General features: G+C 39.7%; 2 protein-coding genes across 5 annotated transcripts in view; one reads left to right on the forward strand and one right to left on the reverse strand.

The window, feature by feature from the left end:
* magi2a (membrane associated guanylate kinase, WW and PDZ domain containing 2a) overlaps positions 1–1,805 on the forward strand; it is a 556,955-nt gene extending 555,150 nt beyond the window's left edge. Inside the window, exon 26 of one of the 2 annotated variants that reach the window (XM_073066607.1) lies at positions 765–1,805. In XM_073066607.1, the coding sequence (XP_072922708.1) occupies positions 765–767 (3 nt within the window). In that variant the 3' untranslated portion in view covers positions 768–1,805. Of the gene's footprint in view, positions 1–626; positions 739–764 lie in introns of those variants that run through there. The other variant, XM_073066606.1, reaches the window with a different exon arrangement.
* Positions 1–21,428, reverse strand: part of LOC140738783 (protein PHTF2-like) — a 94,578-nt gene that overhangs the window by 3,914 nt on the left and 69,236 nt on the right. For all 3 annotated transcript variants that reach the window (XM_073066611.1, XM_073066610.1, XM_073066612.1), the window contains exons 13-16: positions 20,593–20,724; positions 7,283–7,369; positions 4,049–4,204; positions 2,916–3,011 (exon numbers count right to left, since the gene is read on the reverse strand). In XM_073066611.1, the coding sequence (XP_072922712.1) occupies positions 2,916–3,011; positions 4,049–4,204; positions 7,283–7,369; positions 20,593–20,724 (471 nt within the window). The remainder of the gene's footprint in view (positions 1–2,915; positions 3,012–4,048; positions 4,205–7,282; positions 7,370–20,592; positions 20,725–21,428) is intronic.

Raw genomic sequence — 21,428 nt, forward strand, 5'->3', positions numbered from 1 at the left:
TTGGTGAAAGAGGTACAGGACTGGAGAAAGGGGAACCTAATAGGAGAGGACATAAGACCATGGAAGAGAGAAAAGGGGAGGAGCACCAAAGGGAGGTGATGGGACAGGTAAGCAGGTAAGGTGAGAGAGGGAAAAGGGGATGGGGAATAGTGAAGGGGGTTGCATTACCAGAAGTTTGAGAAATCGATGTTCATGCCATCAGGTTGGAGGCTACCCAGACAGAATATAAAGTGTTGCTCCTCCAACCTGAGTTGGCCTCATCACGACTGCTTCTAACTCTGACTTCTCATCTTTTTTTTCTCCAGTCCTGATGAAGGGTTTCAGCCTGAAACGTTATCTATACTCTTTTCCATAGATGCTGCCTGGCCTGCTGAGTTCCTCCAGCATTTTGTGTGTGTTGCTTGGATTTCCAGCATCTGCAGATTTTCTCTTGTTTGTGATTAGGCTATAAAGGAAATCAGTTTCATTATAATTATTAAAGGTACTCATTACATATAACTATTTTGTCTAACATTATAGAGGAAATAAAACACTAAATTGAGGAAATGTATCCTAAAGTGTTAATTCTATTATAGCCAAAATTCAAACTGAATGTTTTAAATTATTTTAATTTTTTTTTATTTTAGCAATACAGTGTGAAGTGGGCCCTCCCAACCCTTTAAGACAAGCCATCCCAGCAACCCTTGACAAATCCGATTAACCCTAACCAAATCATGGGACAATTTACAATGGTCAATTAACCTACCTGGTATGTTTTTGGACAGTAGGAGGACACCAGAGCACCCACGGAAAACCCACGCATTCCAAGGGGAGGATGTACAGAGACTCCTCACAGAACGGTGCTGGAAATGAACTCTGAACTCTGGAACAACCTGAGCTGCAATAGTGTCATGCCAACCGCTACACTACCATGATGCCCACTCATCAAGTACCATTAGCACTGTTGTAATTGGACAACTTTATTATAGATAACCTTATACCTCAATTTCATGTAAGAAAGCATAAAAACCCTTTCAAATTTTTCTGATTCCTAACTTACCCAATTCTCCTAATAATACACATTAAGTATTTTTGCTAACATTATTACATTGCTATCATTCTGCCCATCAGAACAAGCAAATTTAAATGGCAACTATTTTATCGTGCAACACCACAGATTAGTGGTCACCAACCTTTTTAAGCCCAAGATCCCCTACCTCGGCCTTAGTGAAAGGCAAGATCGATCCCAGATCGAATAGTTACACGCATGCGGACTGGGGCAGAAAAGACCGGAAGTAAAAAACCCCGCAACCCAGAAGTAGAAATAATGCATAAACACCAGGGTACCCACCGTTTTTTTTTGCACCGTGGACCGGTTTAATATTGACAATATTCTTGCGGACCAGCCGAAGGGAGGGCTGGGGGAGTGTTAAACACAACAGGAATACAGCAATACTTGAAGCAGGTTCCTTATGTCCAGTCTATTCCGTAATTTAGCTTTCGCGGCTCTCAGCACTTAGCTGCTGTGCCGTGCTGCTCACATTTTTTCCGCTGAAAAAACTTAGCGGGTTTGTCTTTAAGTGCAGGGTGCTCAGGGTACCGGAGCAGTTTTGAGGGCTTCATTGCCTCATTAGACAGCCTCCCGGACCGAACTCCAGCCTTTGCCCGCCCGCTGCCAGACGCCCTGGCCAAGTGCAGCTGGTTGTGGGTGGGGTAAGAGGACAAGGTCAGGGCCGGAGGTCCCCGTGCCTGGGCTGAGGCCGTCGCAGTCAGGAGAGAGTGACTGACCAAGCAACAGGCCCGCACCCACCCTCTTGTAGGATCTATCAGCTAACAAAAGTTTGGCTGGAGGGATGACTTTCAGTATATCGCAGCGAGGTAGCTGCTCTGCTACTTATGAAACCTTGAGCCCGAATTAGGTCATCTGCGAATATTTTAGCACTGGATTCCCCACGAACATTCAGTGTGCTAAACAGGTTTAGAGGTGGCGCCCATCTGTCCGCGCTCCGGGTCAAGTAGCATCGGCACTTCCTGCCAGCCGCACTCCAGGCCAGTAGCATCGGCACTTCCCGCCGGCCGCACTCCAGGCCAGTAGCATCGGCAGTTCTTGCTGGCTGCGTGAGGCGAACACTGGCACAAGGGTATCACTGCGTTTAGGCGACTGATGACCTCGCATGGGTTCAAATTCAACAGTGGCCGTGACAGGGAATGAGGAAAGGTGCAGCTGACTCATATTGTTTCCTCGCGACCCGGTGGTTGGGGACCACTGAAGTACACTGTGTAGTGCGGGGGAGCTATGCGCATGCACACTAGGCAGAAAGAACGGAACTAAAACCCCACAACCTGGAAACAATCTCTCAACAGTATTTGTGTATTTATTTTTCATTTTTGTTGGGATCTACTGGGAAAGTCTCAAAGATCGACTAGTCGATCGCGATCGACGGGTTGGCGACCACTTCCATCGATCTTTAAAGGCAAATGTTCTCGGGATTTTATCATTCCATTTGGCTTTGTAATTTATTAAATCTATGTAATTATTTCTGAAGTTTTTATTCAATTTATTTTTCCAAATGGCTCTGAATGTTGTATTTAAACACAATTAACATCGCTGACACCTCTGACTGAAGGAGAAACTCCATTCCTACCCATGTTTTTTTTTCAAAGCCTGTCAGGGTCATACTGGGGACAGGACCTCAGCAACAGACCATCTAAGACTTTCTCTTTGTCCACATCTTGTTGTTGACTTCAACATAATCTGTCCACATCAGCTCCGGTAACTTGGCAGGATCACACACATTGAGCTAAATCCAGAATGACCTACTCCATCAAATTAGTTTATATTTCAATCAGTGTATTATTCATATTTCAATATATATTGTAAAATTAAAATTCACATGTTTCTCAATCACAGAACACGGTTTGTAATTTCTTTATACCTTCAGCAACTTTGTTGCAAGCTTCAAAACATTATTCACCAAGTTGAGCTCTTCCTTTTTGTTAGGCTTCTTTTCCATCTTCAAGTATAAATTAATCTAGTGGAAAGGAAGAGCCATGGATAGTACATATTCAAACCATCTCTTTGAAAGTTAAATTTGAAGTTAGTCAACATATACTATTCAAATTGACAACTACAGATCAAAATTTTTTAAACGATTTGAATAGATAAAATCAATGTACAATGTCTAATTTTATCACTGGTAACACTGATAGAAAAACAGATAAGGTTTCAGTTAACTAGTCTTAGCACATTCCACCACGAAAACAGTGCTGCGTGCAAACAATCTAGTGTTCTGCCTACTAGGACTGGCCTTCAGTACTAGATTCCCACAAAATATACCAAAATCTTTTAAGCAATGTTCTTTGCAGTATTCCAAGGCTTTTGCCAAAAAACTTACTCATTTTAAGCAGCTAGTACATTATGAACAGCAGTAAATCTACTACTCAGAGAATCACAATAAAGTGACATACCGTAGTTAAAAAAAAGAGCCAGTAACTTAAAACTAAGGTACATACAAATTTCATCTAAGGGTAGGAATACCTGGAATTCTCTGCCACCAAAGGTGACAGAGGCCAGGCCATTAGATTTATTTAAAGGGAAGGTAGATAGATACTTGAAAGATTGGGGTTATAGGGAACTGGCACAGAAGATAAGCGGAGACAGGCAGAGGTCAGCCACTGTCGTAATGAATGGCAGGGCAGGCTTAAGGGGCCTACTCCAGTTCCCATTGTGTTCTTCCGGAAAATCAAATATCATTTCTATTTTTACACAAAGTCATAGGAGCCAAGAAACAAGCACAAAAAAAGAAACAAGATTAAAGTGAGGATCACAAGTATAATTTGACAGCACATGGGGTGGGTTGGGGATAAGATGTGTGGTTAAGATTTAATTGCAAATTCTTCACTTAACAAGTCAGTAACTGCTTATACTCAAATTCACCATTATCCTTAAAAAAATCAAAAAGCAACTCTAAATGCTTTTATTTCAAATTCACAATAATTTGCTTTTATGGTAAAGAATTCAAGATAACATTTTTTAATATAATCATAAGAAAAGCACTCAATTGATTACCTGTTCTGTCAGTAATATCGAGGTATTGCTGTACTTGTTATTTGTCTCAGATCCAAGCATGACAAATCTCAATAGATATAGTGTTAATGAGATACACCAGATCACCAACTCCCAATTGTAGTGAAAATCTAGAAAAGTTTCATGGATATGAAGCAACTACAAAAAAAAAGTGAAAACAAATTAAATCAAAACACACTCTTCCAACTTAGAGAACCTCAGATTTTCTCCACTTTCTCCATTTGCCATATCCTTCCGATTCAGTTGTTAGTCCATTTTGCTAATTAGAAATAAGTTACCTAGCATCTTGTGCCCAATCTTCCATTGGATAAGATCATGATTGATCCTTGACACTACATTCCTGCAGTAACGCCATATTCCTTAATATCCAAAAGTCTATTATTCTTAGTCTTGAATACGTGACTGAGCCACCACAGCCCAACTAGAGAATTCCAAAAATGTACTACTGTCTGCCTGAGGAAAGTTTTTGTTGATCGTTGGTCTTGAATGGCTAACCCCTAATTTTGACACTCTTATCTTTGGTCCTACGCACCCAGCTAGGAGTAAAAATATTCCACATCCACCTTGTCAAATCCCTTAAGAATTTTGTACCTTCCAATGGATCACACCAATCTTTCTAATTGTTAACAGGAATTATCTACTTAATCTCTATTCTCCAGCTGTACAATTCTAATTGAGCTCAAATCCTCTTGTAAAAAAGATAACATAATTGTTTAATTGCTTGCTGAACATACAGATTAACTTTCATTAATTTGTGTACAATGATTCAGATCCCTCTGAACTGACACCATTCATACACATGATTGTGTGGCTAAGCATAGCTCAATACCATCTATAAATCTGCTGACAACCATTGTTGGTAGAATCTCAGGTGGGCGTACAGGAGTGAGATATGCCAACTAGTGGAATGATGCCACAGCAACAACCTGGCATTCAACGTCAGTAAGACGAACGAGCTGATTGTGGATTTCAGGAAGGGTAAATTGAAGGAACACATACCAATCCTCATAGAGGGATCAGAAGTGGAGAGAGTGAGCAGTTTCAAGTTCCTCAGTGTCAAGATCTCTGAGGATCTAACCTGGTCCCAACGTATCGATGTAGTTATAAAGAAGGCAAGACAGTGGCTATACTTTATTAGGAGTTTGAAGAGATTTGGCATGTCAACAAATACACTCATAAACTTCTATAGCTTCTATAGATGTACCGTAGAGAGCATTCTAACAGGCTACATCTCTGTCTGGTATGGGGGGGTGGGGGTGCTGTACAGGACCAAAAGAAGCTGCAGGCAGTTGTAAATCTAGTCAGCTCCATCAGGTCCTACAAAGTACCCAGGAGATCTTCAGGGAGTGGTGTCTCAGAAAGGCAACGTCCATTATTAAGGACCTCCAGCACCCAGGACATGCCCTTATCTCACTGTTACCATCAGGTAGGAGGTACAGAAGCCTGAAGGCACACACTCAGTGATTCAAGAACAGCTTCTTCACTTCTGCCATCCAACTCCTAAATGGGCATTGAACCCTTCGACACTGCCTCACTTTTTTTTTTAAATATACAGTATTTCTGTTGTTTGATGTTTACTATTTTTATTTCATTTAACTTTTTTTTCTATATTATTTATTGAGATGCATTGTGGAACAAGCCCTACCAGCCCTACGAGCCACTCCCCCTATTTAACCCCTAGCCTAATCAAGGAGGAAATTTACAATAACCAGTATGTTTTTGGATTGTGGGAGGAAACCAGGGCACATAGAGGAAAACAGTCATGGGAAAACTAACAAACTCCTAGACAGCAGCGAGAAAGTTTTACCTATTCTCTTAGCCAGCATAAAGTATATCCCCGAACACTCTCACAAAAATTTCCCACTTCCTTTTCTATCTTGCCTCACTTTTCTAAAAGTGAAGTAGATTTAGTTCCCAACTACAGTTACTTTACAACCACACCACATCACAGCTGGTGACTCACACAAACACGTGGTCTTCATGTTTACAGCCGTATAGAATGATATATCATCACAATCCTCCTCATAGCCTCAGTTTAAATGGCCCCCATCTCTATCAAGAAGCTTTAGTCAGATTGCTTATCCACACTGCAGTCTCTGCTCTGATTCACAAGTTTTTAAGAACCTTTATGTCCAAGGCTCGCATTCACTTGAGCAGAACCTCCTTTAGTCCTATTTACTGCTGGCAGAGATATCAAGGACAGGCAGGTGGTAACGGGAGGTAATGCATTCATTTCACCTTTGCTTTAGGTTTCTATAGCCTCCCAAAAGCAAGCACTTAACATCCTCAATCCAATCCAATCCAAATGTTCCTCCTCATGTTGAGTGGCCACTGATTCCGGATTGATGGGAATGTTTTACTTTAAAATAGAGCCACAAATGCATGGTGCCAAAGCCCTGGGTTCATCGCTAATCTTGTTTGCTGTTTGTATGTTTTCATGATCATGTGGATTTTTTCTAGGCGCTGCAGTTTCCTCCAGCATCCCAGTCAATGTGAATTTCCTCTAGTATGTAGCTCAGTGGTATAATTGGGGGAACTGATGGGGAAGAATAAAATGTGGGATTAAATGCAGGATTAGTGCAAATGGATGACTGAAGTTGACATGAACTCAGTCTATTTGTATGTCTCCATGACTTTATAAAAAAAAACATCTAACCTGACACCTTAGCAAATGGTCGCCAATGAAGAACTCACTTTAAAAAATGATCACAGTGTTAAATCTACATTAGTTAATTTACATTTGTGGTTTAAAACATGTTAAGGTAAAATTAAGAATGAAAGATCCAAATTTCTACATAAAGAAAAGCACTTGGATGTAGCCACTGTAGCTTTCATAAAGGACAATTCAACTCAACAAATCAGTGCAGATCTGTAAACTTTTAAAGATGAAAGAAAATTGAGAAAGAACTTCAGTGAAACCCAAGTTTTCCACTTTTCTTGATTTACTGGGTTAAGGACAATCTGTTTTTGGCAGTCAGTCGGGATAATAAAAAGCCAGTCCTCTCCACCAACATTCAGAATAGTATTGAATACATTGACCAATTTACAAACAGCTAGCAAACTCTGTCCCTTCCAAAAGAAGGCCTTGCCTAAGAAGAATGAGGATCATACATGAAATAAAGAGACTGGATAGTGATTGGGTGCTTAAACTTTTTAAAAGATTGCAAACAGTGATAGTTAACAATTGAACCTTTAGGCAGCCAAGTACAACCTTACCTGTGCACAGCAAATAAATACCACAGACAGGGTCAACAAGAATGCAGACGAAACAATTACATCTACTGATCGCTGTGGACCTCGTCTCTGATGGAAGAGATTAATAATTTAATTAGTATTTTAAAAGACACTAAAGGTGATTTTTAAAAAGTTTACACACTGCTTATTGCAAGGACATTTAAATATATAGTACTAATGACATGTAGTCGTAAAATATTTCTATATTATCTGAAAGCCTAGATCAGTATGCCTTATATGGGATTGAGAATTGTTAAACCATCCAAGCTGAGATCTAAAATGTTGGAGGAGCTATATGTCAGTCATCTAGGTGTGGTCAAAATGAAAGTGTTGGCTCAAACCGTACTCTGATGCCCTGGGATAAATCAGCAGATCGAGCAGCTTGCCGTGCACTGTTCGGGTTGTGAGCTTGTTCCCGTTTTGAAAAAAAACTCTTTATAAGTTTCTTAGTAAAATGCCCCCATGCACATGTTAACTGGCTAGTAGAATTTGTATGTGCATTTTAATTGAATATATTTCTGCAGGCCTTTGCGCAAGATATGCATACAACATACGAGTCAAAAACTTTGACGTGTATTTAACATATAAAAATATATCCTTTGACATCCCAGTAAAATGTGATCTTCTTTCCACCAAGTTCTATATATACATTTAATTGCATTTTACAGATTCACCCTTTAATATACTGTAGATTACCAGACAAATACCACTGCACTAAATCAACTAGGGAAGATACTGTTACCTTTTGTTACAGTAAACCAGTTTTTTTTTTAACATTTTCCTATGAATAAAATTAAAAGCATTACAATGGAGTAAACCAAATTAACCATGAACCAACACTGAGACAAGGAAGGAAAAGAATGAAATTGCTGGAGCTCTGGCTGAACTTTTTTTTTACATCTTCCTTGGCCAGGTGTGAGGTACCAGGTGACTAGAGGATGCAAATGTAGTCCCCCTTTTCAAAAAGGGCAGCAGGAATTAGCTGGCAATAATGCCTATGAGCCTTACATAAGTAGGAATGTTAACGGAAAAATATCTGAGGGATAGAATTCACAATTACTTGTAAAGTCAGGAACAAATTGAAGACAGCCAGCACAGCTTTGTCAAAGGTAAATCTTGTCCGACAATTCTGATTCTAAAGCTGTAACATGCTGGTGAAATGGCGGGTGGAGTTTAATCCTAATAAATGTGAGGTGATGCATTTAGGGAGAACAAATGAAATGACCATCTGCAGAATCCACAGTGTCCATGAATGGTAAAGCTTTTCAACCTTTTTGCCCTGGAGGAACCCTTGAAATAATGTTCAGGTCTCAGGGAACCCTTGTGTAAAAATTATTATATCTACAGCTCACATTACGTTGGCGTGATCAGTAAGTTGCAGATATAATAATCTAAAAATAATTGTCAATGCTCCTTTGAGTAGAGAATGAATTTTTAGTCAACCTTTCTTGAAAAAACAGGTAGCTAAGCTTAGCTTTCTTGAAATTAATCTGTCTTCCCCTTTCACAAATTTTAAAAACTCATAAGGCAAACATAATAAATTTCTGTTAAATAACTGGATTAAGCCAAAATGGAATTTAATCTTTCTAAAAGGTAGGCTCCATGGATTTATGTTAAATAAAAGTTGTATATTTATTTTAATTAATGCTATTTACAAGATGAAAATTTATTGACAATGTTGAATAGTAAAGTTACTAAAAACCATAAGCCAAAGCAACGTGAAAAAATATAGCTTGATACATAATTTTATACAAGACTTTGAAAAAATATTTTCTTACTAAGTGACATGATCAGGCTCAAATATAGGCCTAGCATGTGATACTTCTGCTTGTTTTTTCCTACACAAATACTCAATTCTGGGTCAAACTTGAGATAAGCACACACGGATTTCATCTTCAACTGAAATGAGATGATTTCTAACCTTGTTCTTGATGCTTGTTAAACAAGAAAAAAACTTGTTCACACATGAAAACTGCAGCAAAATGTTCATTGCTCTCCTAGGAATGGCAGGATACTCTTCTTTCACAGAAATCCAGAACTTGCCCGGGGCAGGTGAGTAAATCTCATCTTGAGTGCTCGATCAGACTACAGCTCACAAAGTTCTTCCTCTTCTCTCACAGTCAAGTTCTTAATTCAGAGAAAGGGTCCCTTACCCAGTCAAACACTTGTGTTGAAAGGGAGGAAAATACTGTTGAATTTTGTTCTGTAGTTCTTCCAAGTGGTTTTCAATAAGACTCAAGACTTTCTGATATCTTTTCTCACTCTCAAACCCAAGCATCAGAGGAAACATTTCAGGGCAGGCTCCGTCAGTGACCTGACTTTCTGTGTCTTTTTTATAGGGCAGGGCACCTTTACATCCCACATCTCTAATCTCATTTCATTGATTGCAACACCTGACTCCAAATAGCTTTTGTAGAAGGCATTACCCCAGAGGATCACTACTTTTTCCAACAAATACATGTAATATTGGATAACTTTTCTCAATAAATAAATGAACAAGTATAATGTTTTTGTGTTATTTATTTAATTGGGTACTCTTGATCTAGTTTTAGGACTTAGTTGAAGATCTGATCACAGTTAAGGTCATATTTCTGCAGAAACAGAAAAAATTCTACAGGGTTCACAAACTTTCCAGCACCACTGTATGAATATGCATAATCTCAGGTTCTGGGGCCTCTTCCATGGTGGTTGTAGGAGTTGAATTTGGAACTGCAGGAAGTGTTTCTGATTAACCTGAACATCTTTCATCTGGATGTGTTGGCATCTTGAACCGTGCATGGCAAGCTGCACCATCTGATAATCTATCCCAGGCCACTAGATAAAGCTTCAAGCCAACACTTTCATTTTGACCACACCTAGATGACCAGCATGTACCTCCTCTGTCACTGCAGTTCTCAGCTTGGATGGTGCAACCACTCTCAATCCCCACATAACACAACTGACATCAAGGGCAAGTTCATCCTGGCACTGGAGATTCTGCTATACATTCCAGCCATTCTGGGTTGCCATGTAGACCTGATACAATGTGGGTTTTCTTCTGGTTTCTATCTGAGTCAACTCTGCCATAATAGGGAGTCTTTCAGTCTGCATTAGGGAGAATCCGTCAAGAGGAGTGTCCTCGTTTGTAATTTTTCAAGTATTTCCTTTTCCAAGGGTAAATGGGCCAATCCATCAGTATTTCTATGATTTGTTATCCTCTTGAATTTAAACTTGTAATTGTGTCCTTCAAGAAACAAAGCCCATCTCTGCCCTTGCACTGATGCTCTTCAAAGACCCTTCTGTGGATTCAAAATCGACACAAGTGGTTGATGATCCGTAATGAGGGCAAACGCTTAATACTGGAAATGGTTGAAACATTTTACAACACAAAACAGACTCAAGGTCTGTCAATGTGTACGTAATTTTTCTCTACAGCAGTCAGGGAACACAATGCAATAATTATGGGGCATTCTCTTCCATCACTCATAACATGTGACATGATCGAACCTATACCATAAGACGAGGCATCATAGGCAAGCTTCACTGGACTTTTGGACGATGTGGATCAATGTGTGAGTACAGTGTCTGACTTGATTATTTTCTTTACCTTTTGGAAAGCCACTTCACACTGCTTTCTCCAATGCCATATTTTCCTGACCTGTAGTAATGAGTTCACAGGGTGGAGCACAGTAGCCAGGTTTGGCAGGAACCTATTATAGTAATTGACAAATCCTAGAAAAGGATCACAACTGTGACATATTCTTTGGCTTTGAAGAATCCACCACTGCTTGAATTTTCTCAGCACTTGTGTAATTCTTGCGCATCAATGGTGTGACCACAGTAAGTGATGCTGGTTTAAAGATTTTACACTTAACGTATTGTACTCTGTGCCCATAACCTTCTAATTTTTTTAACAGTGTCTTGAGATTTTGGAGATGTCCCTTGTCATCCTCACCAGTGACAATGATGTCATCCAAGTAACACTGAGTACCTAAGCAACCGTGCAGCACCTGATACATAGCTTACTGCCAGAGTGCAGGTGCAGATGTAACTTCAAAAATAAGCCTATTCTAGCAATAAAGTCCTTTGTGAGTGTTTATAGTGAGAAAGACTGTGGACTCTTCTCCCAGCTCCATCTGTAAGGAAACCTCAGCTAAATCCATTTTGCTGAAGTGTTTCCCTCCAGAGAGGTTTATAAAGATATCCTCTACCCTGGGTTGATGGTGACCTTAAAATCACCACAGATCCTGACAGGCCCAACCTTCTTGGCTACTGGGACCACTGATGTTGCCCATGGGCTCCACTCAAATTGGAAAGTAAGCCTTCAGATTCCATGCAATCTAGTTCATTGGCTACTTTATCACAGATGGTATAAGGAACCAGACAGGCTTTATAAAACTTGGGTGTGGCATTTTCATTCAACAGTATTTTACCCTTGATATATTTGAGTTTTCCAGTGCCATTCTTGAACACTAGCATCATCCATACCTTTCTTAATTTGCTTTCATTGACACTGTTGCAGGGGATTTGGCATGAAACTTGTGGATAGATCTCCAATCAAGCTGTAGTTGTATCAGCCAATCATGACCCCACAATCCTGGTGCTCCTGTTTTAACCATATACAAGCCCAATGCGGCTTGTTGGCTGTAGTATTTCACTGTTACGAACGTCATTCCCAGAGGAGTTACATTTTTCTCCAGTATAAATTCTTAGTTAGATATCTGTAGGCTTCATTTCAGTATCTTTGGAGTGCTGCTCAAACTCATTTTGTGGAATGACTGAAATAGCTGAGCCAGTGTTCAACTCCATTTTAAGTAATTTGCTATTCACTTCTGGTGTAAAGAATATTGCTCGTCTCTTGGCAGTTTTCACATTGTAAATCTCAAGGCTACCCAGTACTATGTCATTGACATCATTGTCAGATTTTTCATCAAAAGCATGCAGAGTGGTGCTGCCTGAATGCCCTTTTGTTTCCTACTCTGTGGCATTTTCTGCAAGTTTCACCTTTAATCCTACATTGGCCATTTGTATGTGAGCCCCTAAAGAACAGAAACAGAAACACAGTTTGTTCGACCATGCAGATTTCTATTTAGAGGTAGCAATTTGTTCACACTCACTTTCATTCCTGGCCGCAACTCAATTACACCTCTGACTGTTATTTCCATTGATACAGCTATTTCAACTGCTTTTTTTAAATGTGAGCTGTGCTTCAGTAAGGAACCAATTTTTGAATGCCTTCTTATAAGATTCCACAAACTAAACCATCTTTCAGTGCATCATTAAGCTCATCACTAAACTGACAACGCACAGATTATTTCTTCAGTTCAGTCACATAGGCTGAAATGGATTCCCCTTCCTTTTGATTCTGCTTCTGAAGCCTAAAGTGTTCTGCAATCAACAACAGTTCTGGTTCTAAATGTTCCTGCATTACTTTCATGATATCAGCAAAGCTCATTTGGGCTGGTTTTGTTGGAGCAGTCAAACTTCTAAGCAAACTATAAGCTTTTCCAACTATTACACACAACAAAACTGGCACATGCTTTTTATTGTTGATTTAATTTTTTTCAAAATGCTGCTCAATTCATTCAGTGTACATCACCCAGTTATCTGTTTTGCAATTGATCACATCTATCTTTCCAGTGTAGCCAGGCATTTCTATTTTTTTAAATTTATTCATATTGTTATTATCACCCACTACTCACTGTTATGGACTCATGAATTTTGTCTGTTTTCTGCCTTTCTTTAACTCAAATATCTTGCTTCATTTCAACAGTTAGGTAGTCATTTCACGCTCATTTTAAAACCACCTAATCACCACTGTTAAGTTTTGTAACTCCAAAAACTAATTGAAAGAGAGAGAAAAAAAAACAGGAGCCAGGGATACAGGTCTTTCTTATTTTAACTTTAGTGAGGCACACACATGTAACATACTGGTGTAATAATGTATGCCATTTAATAGAATTATAAAAGACTTGAAAGATAATGTTGCTGAAAACTGAATCTGGAATTTGAAGTAATGAAAACAACAAAGATCTGAAGCACAGGGATTAGGATTTTCTATCTGAAACAGGTAAACTTTGAAATTATTGCTATAGGCAGGGAACAGGGAAGATTTGTTCTTTCACTCTGGTTCTATTGCACTCAGATTCTGAGTGTATGCAAGTCCCTTTAGGCAAATCAGGCCATTTTCCAATTATATGGCATAATTCTGCGTAATTGCCAACAAGCTAAATAGCAATTAGGTTAATTAAACTGAAACAGCATGATTACAACTGAAATCCTGACTGGCTGTGCCCATTTCATGGGTGCAATCAGATAAAGTTTTATGAAAGTGCCCACACAAAAACATTTCAATCAGTGGCCATTAACTCCTATCAATAGAGCTAAGATTCCCTTGGAACAATAACAAGCAATTCTCCTTAGGTTTTGGATCTTTCCAAAATATGAAACTGAAACAATATTTTTTCTTGTTGTTAATCTTTTCTATTAGACAAATTCCCAAATGCAAAACCATGTGATAATTAAGTTGACACCTTTATAAATTAAGAAAACCAGTCCCTGTCAATAAATTGCTAGTTCCCAAAATATAGCCAAAAAGAAAATGCTACTCTCATTTTCTACTTCAGTAACAATATTAATTTAATTTTGCCTGGGCTTATTGAAAAGCTAATCATAATTAAATGTAGATCGAAAATAAATCACTGTTATGCAGCCTGTTTACTTAAGTTGAACTTAGATGCACAGGCAGCAAGTCTCACTTAAGACATCTAGGTTTTAAATCTCAGCTGCCTAACAATTTGAAACCATTGAGTTTGTCAGCAGTAGGCACTGTATGGAGCATGATGGTTAAAATGAATATACTGCATAAATTAAATTATTATTCCAAAACTGGAGAGAAGATCTGCACCCACCCATCCCAAAATAAAATAATGACTTGGTTACCTCATCGATTTAAATGGTATCAAGATGTCTTCTTACCCACAAAAAGACATTGAACATTGAAGTCAAAGAATTAAATCTGGATGAAGTTATCAGCTGTACAATAAACAGGCAGGGAAAATGTCTGCTTATATTAAAAATGTCCCTGTACATCCTGTCACACCATAACCCATCTTTATTGCACTTTTTATGTCAGCTTGGTTTAATACAGAATCCTATTCCCATATCTGTAACATCTATAATGTCTTTCTGACAGTATTATTGCATTTATGAAACTTTCCTCACTGTTCTCTCAGGATTATGTTTCTATCATTGTACAAAATAAGAGTTATTCCCAAACAACATATATTCTATATTATTAATTCCAGAAAGTTCTATTTATTGGCATATTATCTTGAAAGCCAGAGTGCTTACTTGACAAAAATTCCACAATTTCGTATTTTTATGCTATATATAAACAAAGATTATAGTCTCATGGGTAAAGGAAATGTATAAATAACAGGTCAGAATTTCCCTTATTGGCCACAAGCACAGTCCTCACAGAATGGCTTCAAAGCGGGTAAGTCCCTGCCCTAGACTCACTGGGTGTTGACGCTCCCCAAGCCAGATAGATATTTAACATGCATTCAGATCACTTGCAACCTATTTAGAGAATATTGAAAAGATTAAAGTTAAAAGACTGAAAAAATACACTATAAAAAAACCCCAAGAACATTTAAACTAACCACCCCACTGTCAAAAATCTCCATTAACTTCTCAACTACCAACTGATTTCTCCTTCTCATAGGTATCCTGTACTCATGACACATTTAACCTGGTGCAGAGTCAGTGGGCAGATGTCTCTGCCTTCAGTGCTGAGAAGCCAAAGGAAGTTCCTGCTACCTCAGTGAAATTCATTTAAAGGTCACCAATACAGCACTGGGGCAGACAGCAAAATAGGCAGCAAATTGGAGGAGGCTACCAGGGATCTAATACCATGTCCGCCTTGCATCTCAAAACTAAAAAATGGAAGTGCGTCCTAGTATCTATACTGGCAAAGAGAAGAAAGTTCAACCCCAATAATGATCTCCCCTTGGTAAATTACTAGGAAAAGAATATAATAGCAAATACATTTCAGAAAACTTCCAACTTTTTCACTAAGGAGAAAGGACGTTATTTCTGTATTCCTGCATACCACCACAATGTCTAGTCCTCTCTATATAAATGTGCTCCTACAACCATACTGGATCTGATTCATTGTAGCTACTAAGATTGCAAGGAACCAAACCTACCACTCCCAAAATTTGCATTTGATGCCAACAGCTGTCAGTTGCATAACATTATAGATGCAATTTCAATATCCTCCTTTCTAGAAAGCTGCTCTGTCTTCTCTCCAGAAAATCAAGAGGCCAATGTGCCTCTCAGCCATCAGTCTATGAGGACAGCATGTAATGTTAAGTAAACACTCTGCAAGGTGCATTCAGCTGTAGCTTCTAACACTCTGTGTTAAAGAGTTGGGGCTGGAGCTGAATTCAGGAGGCTGAGGGGGTGATAAATAGGATATATAGAGAAGTAGTTACAGTAGTGCAGAACACAGGAGACTGGGTGACAGTCAGGAAGAGGAAAGGGGTTAAATTGTCAGTGCAAAATACCCCACGGCCATTCCCCTCACCAATAGGTATACCACTTCGGATACTACAGGCAGTCCCCGAGTTACGAAAGTCCGACTTACAGACAACTCGTACTTACGAACCGAGGAAGGAGAACGCCATCCGCCATTTTAAGCCGGATCGCGGCGTCGTCCGCCATTTTAAGTCGTTGCCGTTGTCACTGTGTTGAGTGTTTAACTTCGTATTTGGCTTAAATTTTTCTTAGTAAGATTCATCCTGACCCCGCACCCCACCCCCATTCCGGTCAGCTGGTGGCGCAGTCAGATCAGCATTGGGCTAGAGAACAAAGGTTCCCGAGTTTGATTTAGTGACAGACCGCTCCCGTTCCGGGTTGATGTCGATCCAGTGACTCCCGTACCATCCGTGCCGAGTTGATGTCCAGCTCACAACTCCACCTCGTAAAAAAACACTGCCACCTCCAGTTTAAATTCCCACACGGAATATTGTGGAGGATCAAATATCCAAACCCAGCACAGCCCCCACTTGTCCCATTTAACCTGTCTCAGTGCAGTGCAGTTTAGCACCCGGGGAATTCAGTGCTGTGGTCCTTAGGACCCAGCAGACCTCGGGAGCCGGCGCAGGTCGGGACCCACCGCCCACAGTGTTTCTGTTCCATTGACGGGAAGCGATCGCGATTGAAAATAAAGTGGAAATAATAAAACGTTTGGAAAGAGGTGAAACTCCATCGGTCATTGGAAAAGTGTTAGGTTACAGTCAGTCAACGATCGGAACAATTTTAAAGGATAATGGATAAAGTGAGAATAATGGAGCATGTGAAACGCCCTGCCCCGATGAAAGCTACAATTACTATTAAGCAACGCAGTGGTTTAATTATTGGAATACATACTTTCTTAAGTGTTTTATATGCATAGAAAGGTAAAATGTATACTATATACTAAGACAAACGTTTGACGAACTGACGCTAAATAATACTGGATGTACTTGTACCGACTTACGTACAAATCCGACTTAAAGACGGACTCGGAAACGGAACTCATACGTAACCTGGGGACTGCCTGTATTGTGCAGGATAACCAAGCAGAGTAAAATCACAGTGGACAGCTGTCTGGCACTGAGTCTGACTGTGACTCAAAAGGAAAGGGGGTAGAAGAGGCGAGTTGTAATAGGGGAACAGAAAGGGCTTCTGGGCACGAGAACAAGATTCCCAGACGTACGTTGCCTTCTGGGTGTCAGCGTCCTGGACAGCTTCAATCAAATCCTCAGCATCCTGAAGTGGGAGGGTGAAGTTGTGGTTCAGAGTAAGTATTATTGACATAGGTAGGAAGAATGGTGCTAAAGTTATAGGACAGGACCTCCAGGGTTGTGATCTCAGGATTACCACCCATGCCACATGCTAGTGAGGCCAGAAATAAGAAGATCATAAATTTAAACACACGGCTAAGGAGTTGGTGAAGAGGAGACGGCTTTGACATTTTGAAGCATTTGGCTCTCGGCTAGGGAATGCAGGACATGTACAGAAAAGACAGTTTGCACCTGAACTGGAGGAGTACTAATATCTTAGTTGGAAAGTTTGCTAGTGCTGCACAGGGGTGGGGTTTAAACTAGAATTGCAGAGGATAGGAACAGATAGCGGAGAGGTCGTGGAGATAGATTTGTTAAGACCTCGGACAAAGTTAAGAACCAAAAGGTCGAGAATGATGTAACTAATAATGCTCTGAGCTGCATATATTTCAATGCAGGACATATTGTAGGAAAGGCAGATGAGCTCAGGGCATGGATCAACGCCTGGAATTATGCTACAATAATGTAGCCAATAGTGAAACTTGGTTGCAAGAGGGGCAGGACTGGCAGCTCAATATTCTGGGGTTCTGTTATTTTAGACGCAACAGAGCAGAAGGAATTAAAGAGGGTATGGTGGTGTTTTACCAGTCAGGGAAAATAACATGGCAGTGCTCAGTCAAGACAGACTGGAGAACTCGTCTAGTGAAGCTTTATGGGTGGAACCGAGGAATAAGAAAGGTATGATCATGTTACTGGGGCTATATTATAGATCACTCAACAGTCCACGTGATTTAGAGGAACAGGTTTGCAGAGAGATTACAGACTGGTGCAAGAAACATAAGGTTGTTATAGTAGGTGATTTTAACTTTCCACATATTGACTGGGACTCCTGTACTGTAAAAGGACTAAATGAGATAGTTTATTAAATGTGTTCAGAAATATGTCCTTAATCAGTCCATTGAAGTCCAATGACAGTGCATGTGAAAGAAGTTTGTGTAGGGCAATGCTTGCATCTAGTGATCATAATGCTCTTAGTTTCAAAGTAAATATGGAAAAGAATAGGTCTGGTCCACAGGTTGTGATTCTAAATTGGAGAAAGGCCAATTCTGATGGTATCAGAAATGATCTGGCAAGTGTGGATTGGAACAGGCTGTTTTTTGGCAAAGGTGTACTTGCTAAATGCGAGGTCTTCAAAAGTGAAACATGTATATGGCTATCAGAATAAAAGGTAAAGGAAACAGGTTTGTGGAACTTTGGTTTTCAAGAGATATTGAGGCCTTGGTTAAGAAAAAAAAGGTGCTCAGAAGGTATAGGCAAGTAGGAACAAATGAGGTACTTGGGAGTACAAGAAATGCTGAGAACACGTGAGGAAATCAAGATGGCTAAAAGAAGGCATGACATTGCCCTAGGAGACAGGGTGAAGGAGAATCCTAAGAGGTCCTACAGATATGTTAATTGCAAAAGGATTGCAAAGGACAAAATTGGTCCTCTAGAAGATGAGAATGGCAATCTATGTGTGGAGCCAAAAGAGATGGGTGAGCTCTTAAATTGATTTTTTGCATCTGTATTTACTCAGAAGACAGACACAGAGCCTATAGAATTGAAGCAAAGCAGCAGCGAGATCATGAGCTTTACACATATTACAGAGGAGGAGGTGTTTGCTGTCTTGAGGCAAATTAGGGTGGATAAATCCCCAGGCCTGACAAAGTGTTCCCTCTGACCCTGTGGGAGGCAAGTGCAGAAATTGCCGGGGCCCTAGCAGAGTTAATTAAATCATCCTTAGTGACAGGTGAGGTATCAGTGATTAGGAGGGTGGCTAATGTGTGTTCCACTGTTTAAGAAAGGATGTAAAAATAAACATCCAGGGAATTATAGGCCACTGAGCCTGACATTAGAAGTGGGAAAGGTTTTGGAAGGTATTTTAAGTACATATGAGTATTTGGAGAGACAGGGACTGATTAGGGATAACCAGCTTGGGCTTATGCATTGTAGGTCATGTCTAACCGATCTTATAGTTTTTTGAGGAAGTTACCATAAAAGTTGGTGAAGACAAAGCAGTCTACAGACTTTAGAATGGCACTTGACAAGATCCCACATGGGAGGTTGGTCAAGAAGGTTCAGTCACTTGCCATTCAAGATGAGGTAGTAAATTGAATTAGACACTGACTTCACTGGTGAAGCCAGAGAATGGTTGCTTCTCTGACTGGAGGCCTGAGACTAGTGGTGTGCCACAAGAATGGTGCTGGGTCTATTTGTTGTTTGTCATCTATATAAATGATCTGGGTGATAATATGGTAAACTGAATCAGCAAATTTGTGCATAACACCAAGACTGGCAGTGTAGTGAATAGTGAAGAACTTGTATCAGAGCTTATAGCGGTATTCCGACCAGCTGCAGAAAAGGGCTGAAAAATGGCAGATGGAATTTAATGCGGACAAGTGTGAGGTGTTGCACTTCAGCAGGACCAGCCAGGGTAAGTCATACACAGTGAACGGAAGGGCACTGATGAATGTGGTAGAACAAAGTGATCTGGGAATACAGGTCCATAATTTGTTGAAAGTAGCATCACAGATAGATAAGGTCATAAAGAAAGCTTTTGTAATATTGGCCTTCATAAGTCAAAGTATTGAGTACAGGAGATGGGATGTTACGTTGAAGTTGCATAGGACATTGATGAGGCCTAATTTGGAATATTGTGTGCAGTTTTGGTCACCTACCTGAAGTGATTAATGAAGGAAAGAAGTAATTAATGTTTAAAAAGTAAAAGAGAAAATTTACAAGGCTGTTCTCAGAATTGGTGGACCTATATTATAAGGAAAGATTGAATATGTAGGACCTTATTCCTTGGAACACCGAAGATTGAGGGGAGATTTGATAGAGATATACAAAATTATGAGGGGGTACAGATAATTGCAATGCATGGTTTTTCCACTGAAGTTGGGTAGACTACAACTAGTGGTCATGGGTGGTTAAGGGTGAAAGGTGAAAATTTTAAGCAGAACATGAGGGAAAACTTCTCCACTTGGGGGTCATCAGAGTGTGGAACAAGCTGCCAGCACAAGTGGTGCATGCAACCTCGATTTCAACATCTGAGAGAAGTTTGGATAGGTGCATGGACAGTAGGGGTATAGATGGCTGTGATCTGGGTGCAGGTCAATGGGACAAGGCAGTTTAAATGACCCGGCATGGTCTAAAAGGGCTGAAAGGCCTGTTTCTGTACTGTACTTTTCTATGACTCCAATCTTACAGACTTTTATCTTTTTGAATCTTTTATTTCATTCTCTATGAAGCTTCCAACTCATTCCCTTTCATGCCAGGAAAGTGGAAATTCCTGAAGTAGAGTCTCTGACAGGGCCAAGAGATGAGCTAACCTCTAATCCCTGTTTTCAGTTACCCCACAGACTCCCAAATAGAATTACAATGGAAAATAGCAAATTCGACAGATGCATTTGGACTCAGAATGTGACAACAAATCAAAGTTACCTTGAGATATGAACGTAATGAAAGCCAGATTTTTATATTTTGCACCTTCTTGAGACGAAAATGTGGAACTTCAGATTTTCTGGCCCGTCTTGCTGAGGTTAAATGGCCAAAGAGTTTGGCAAATAGCAATCTCTATGAAACAAAAGGCAAGCTGTTTAACTGTTCCTGGAAGGATAAGTTTTACAACAGAGGTGGAAGGAATTGAAAAGTATAAGCAATTTTCTATCCTTCCAGATAGGTATCTAGAAAAATGCGAAAAAACACAATCAACACCGACACAGAATTGTCCAGAATTTCTTAAGCAAACATGTTAAAATACAATATCCTTTGAATCTTATCAGCATATGTTAAGTATAAATCAATTCAAATTAGCATAAACAAAAAAGGTAGTTGTCTCTTTAGACCTCTGTTTTAAAATTCTTAAAACAATACTCAAGCTATCAAGAGAAGAATACTGGTTTACAACAATACAGTGGATTTCGGTTAACTGGGACACATCAGGACCCGAATATTTTGGACCAATTATGCGGCTGCCCTAATGAGCAGAGGTTTCATGGAAACAGTTAAAAAAGTATTTAAAAAAAAGACAAACTACTGTTTTAACTGAGTAACAGATTATGTACTTAAATGAAATACAGAACAAACTAGAGCCCTATCAATGCCATTACAGTACTATACAACTGTGTATTAGTTCCTAAGAGTTATTAATGAAGGAATTCATTCAGAGTACGCTACAGTGTTCTTTTAATTAACTGTGAGTGAATATAATCAGAGCAGGCAACTAGTGCAGATAATGGATTGACTTCATGGCTTTCTGCATGAAGTAGTGTTGTAAC

Source organism: Hemitrygon akajei, chromosome 14, assembly GCF_048418815.1.
Source record: "Hemitrygon akajei chromosome 14, sHemAka1.3, whole genome shotgun sequence".
In the NCBI taxonomy this organism is placed as follows: Eukaryota; Metazoa; Chordata; class Chondrichthyes; order Myliobatiformes; family Dasyatidae; genus Hemitrygon; species Hemitrygon akajei.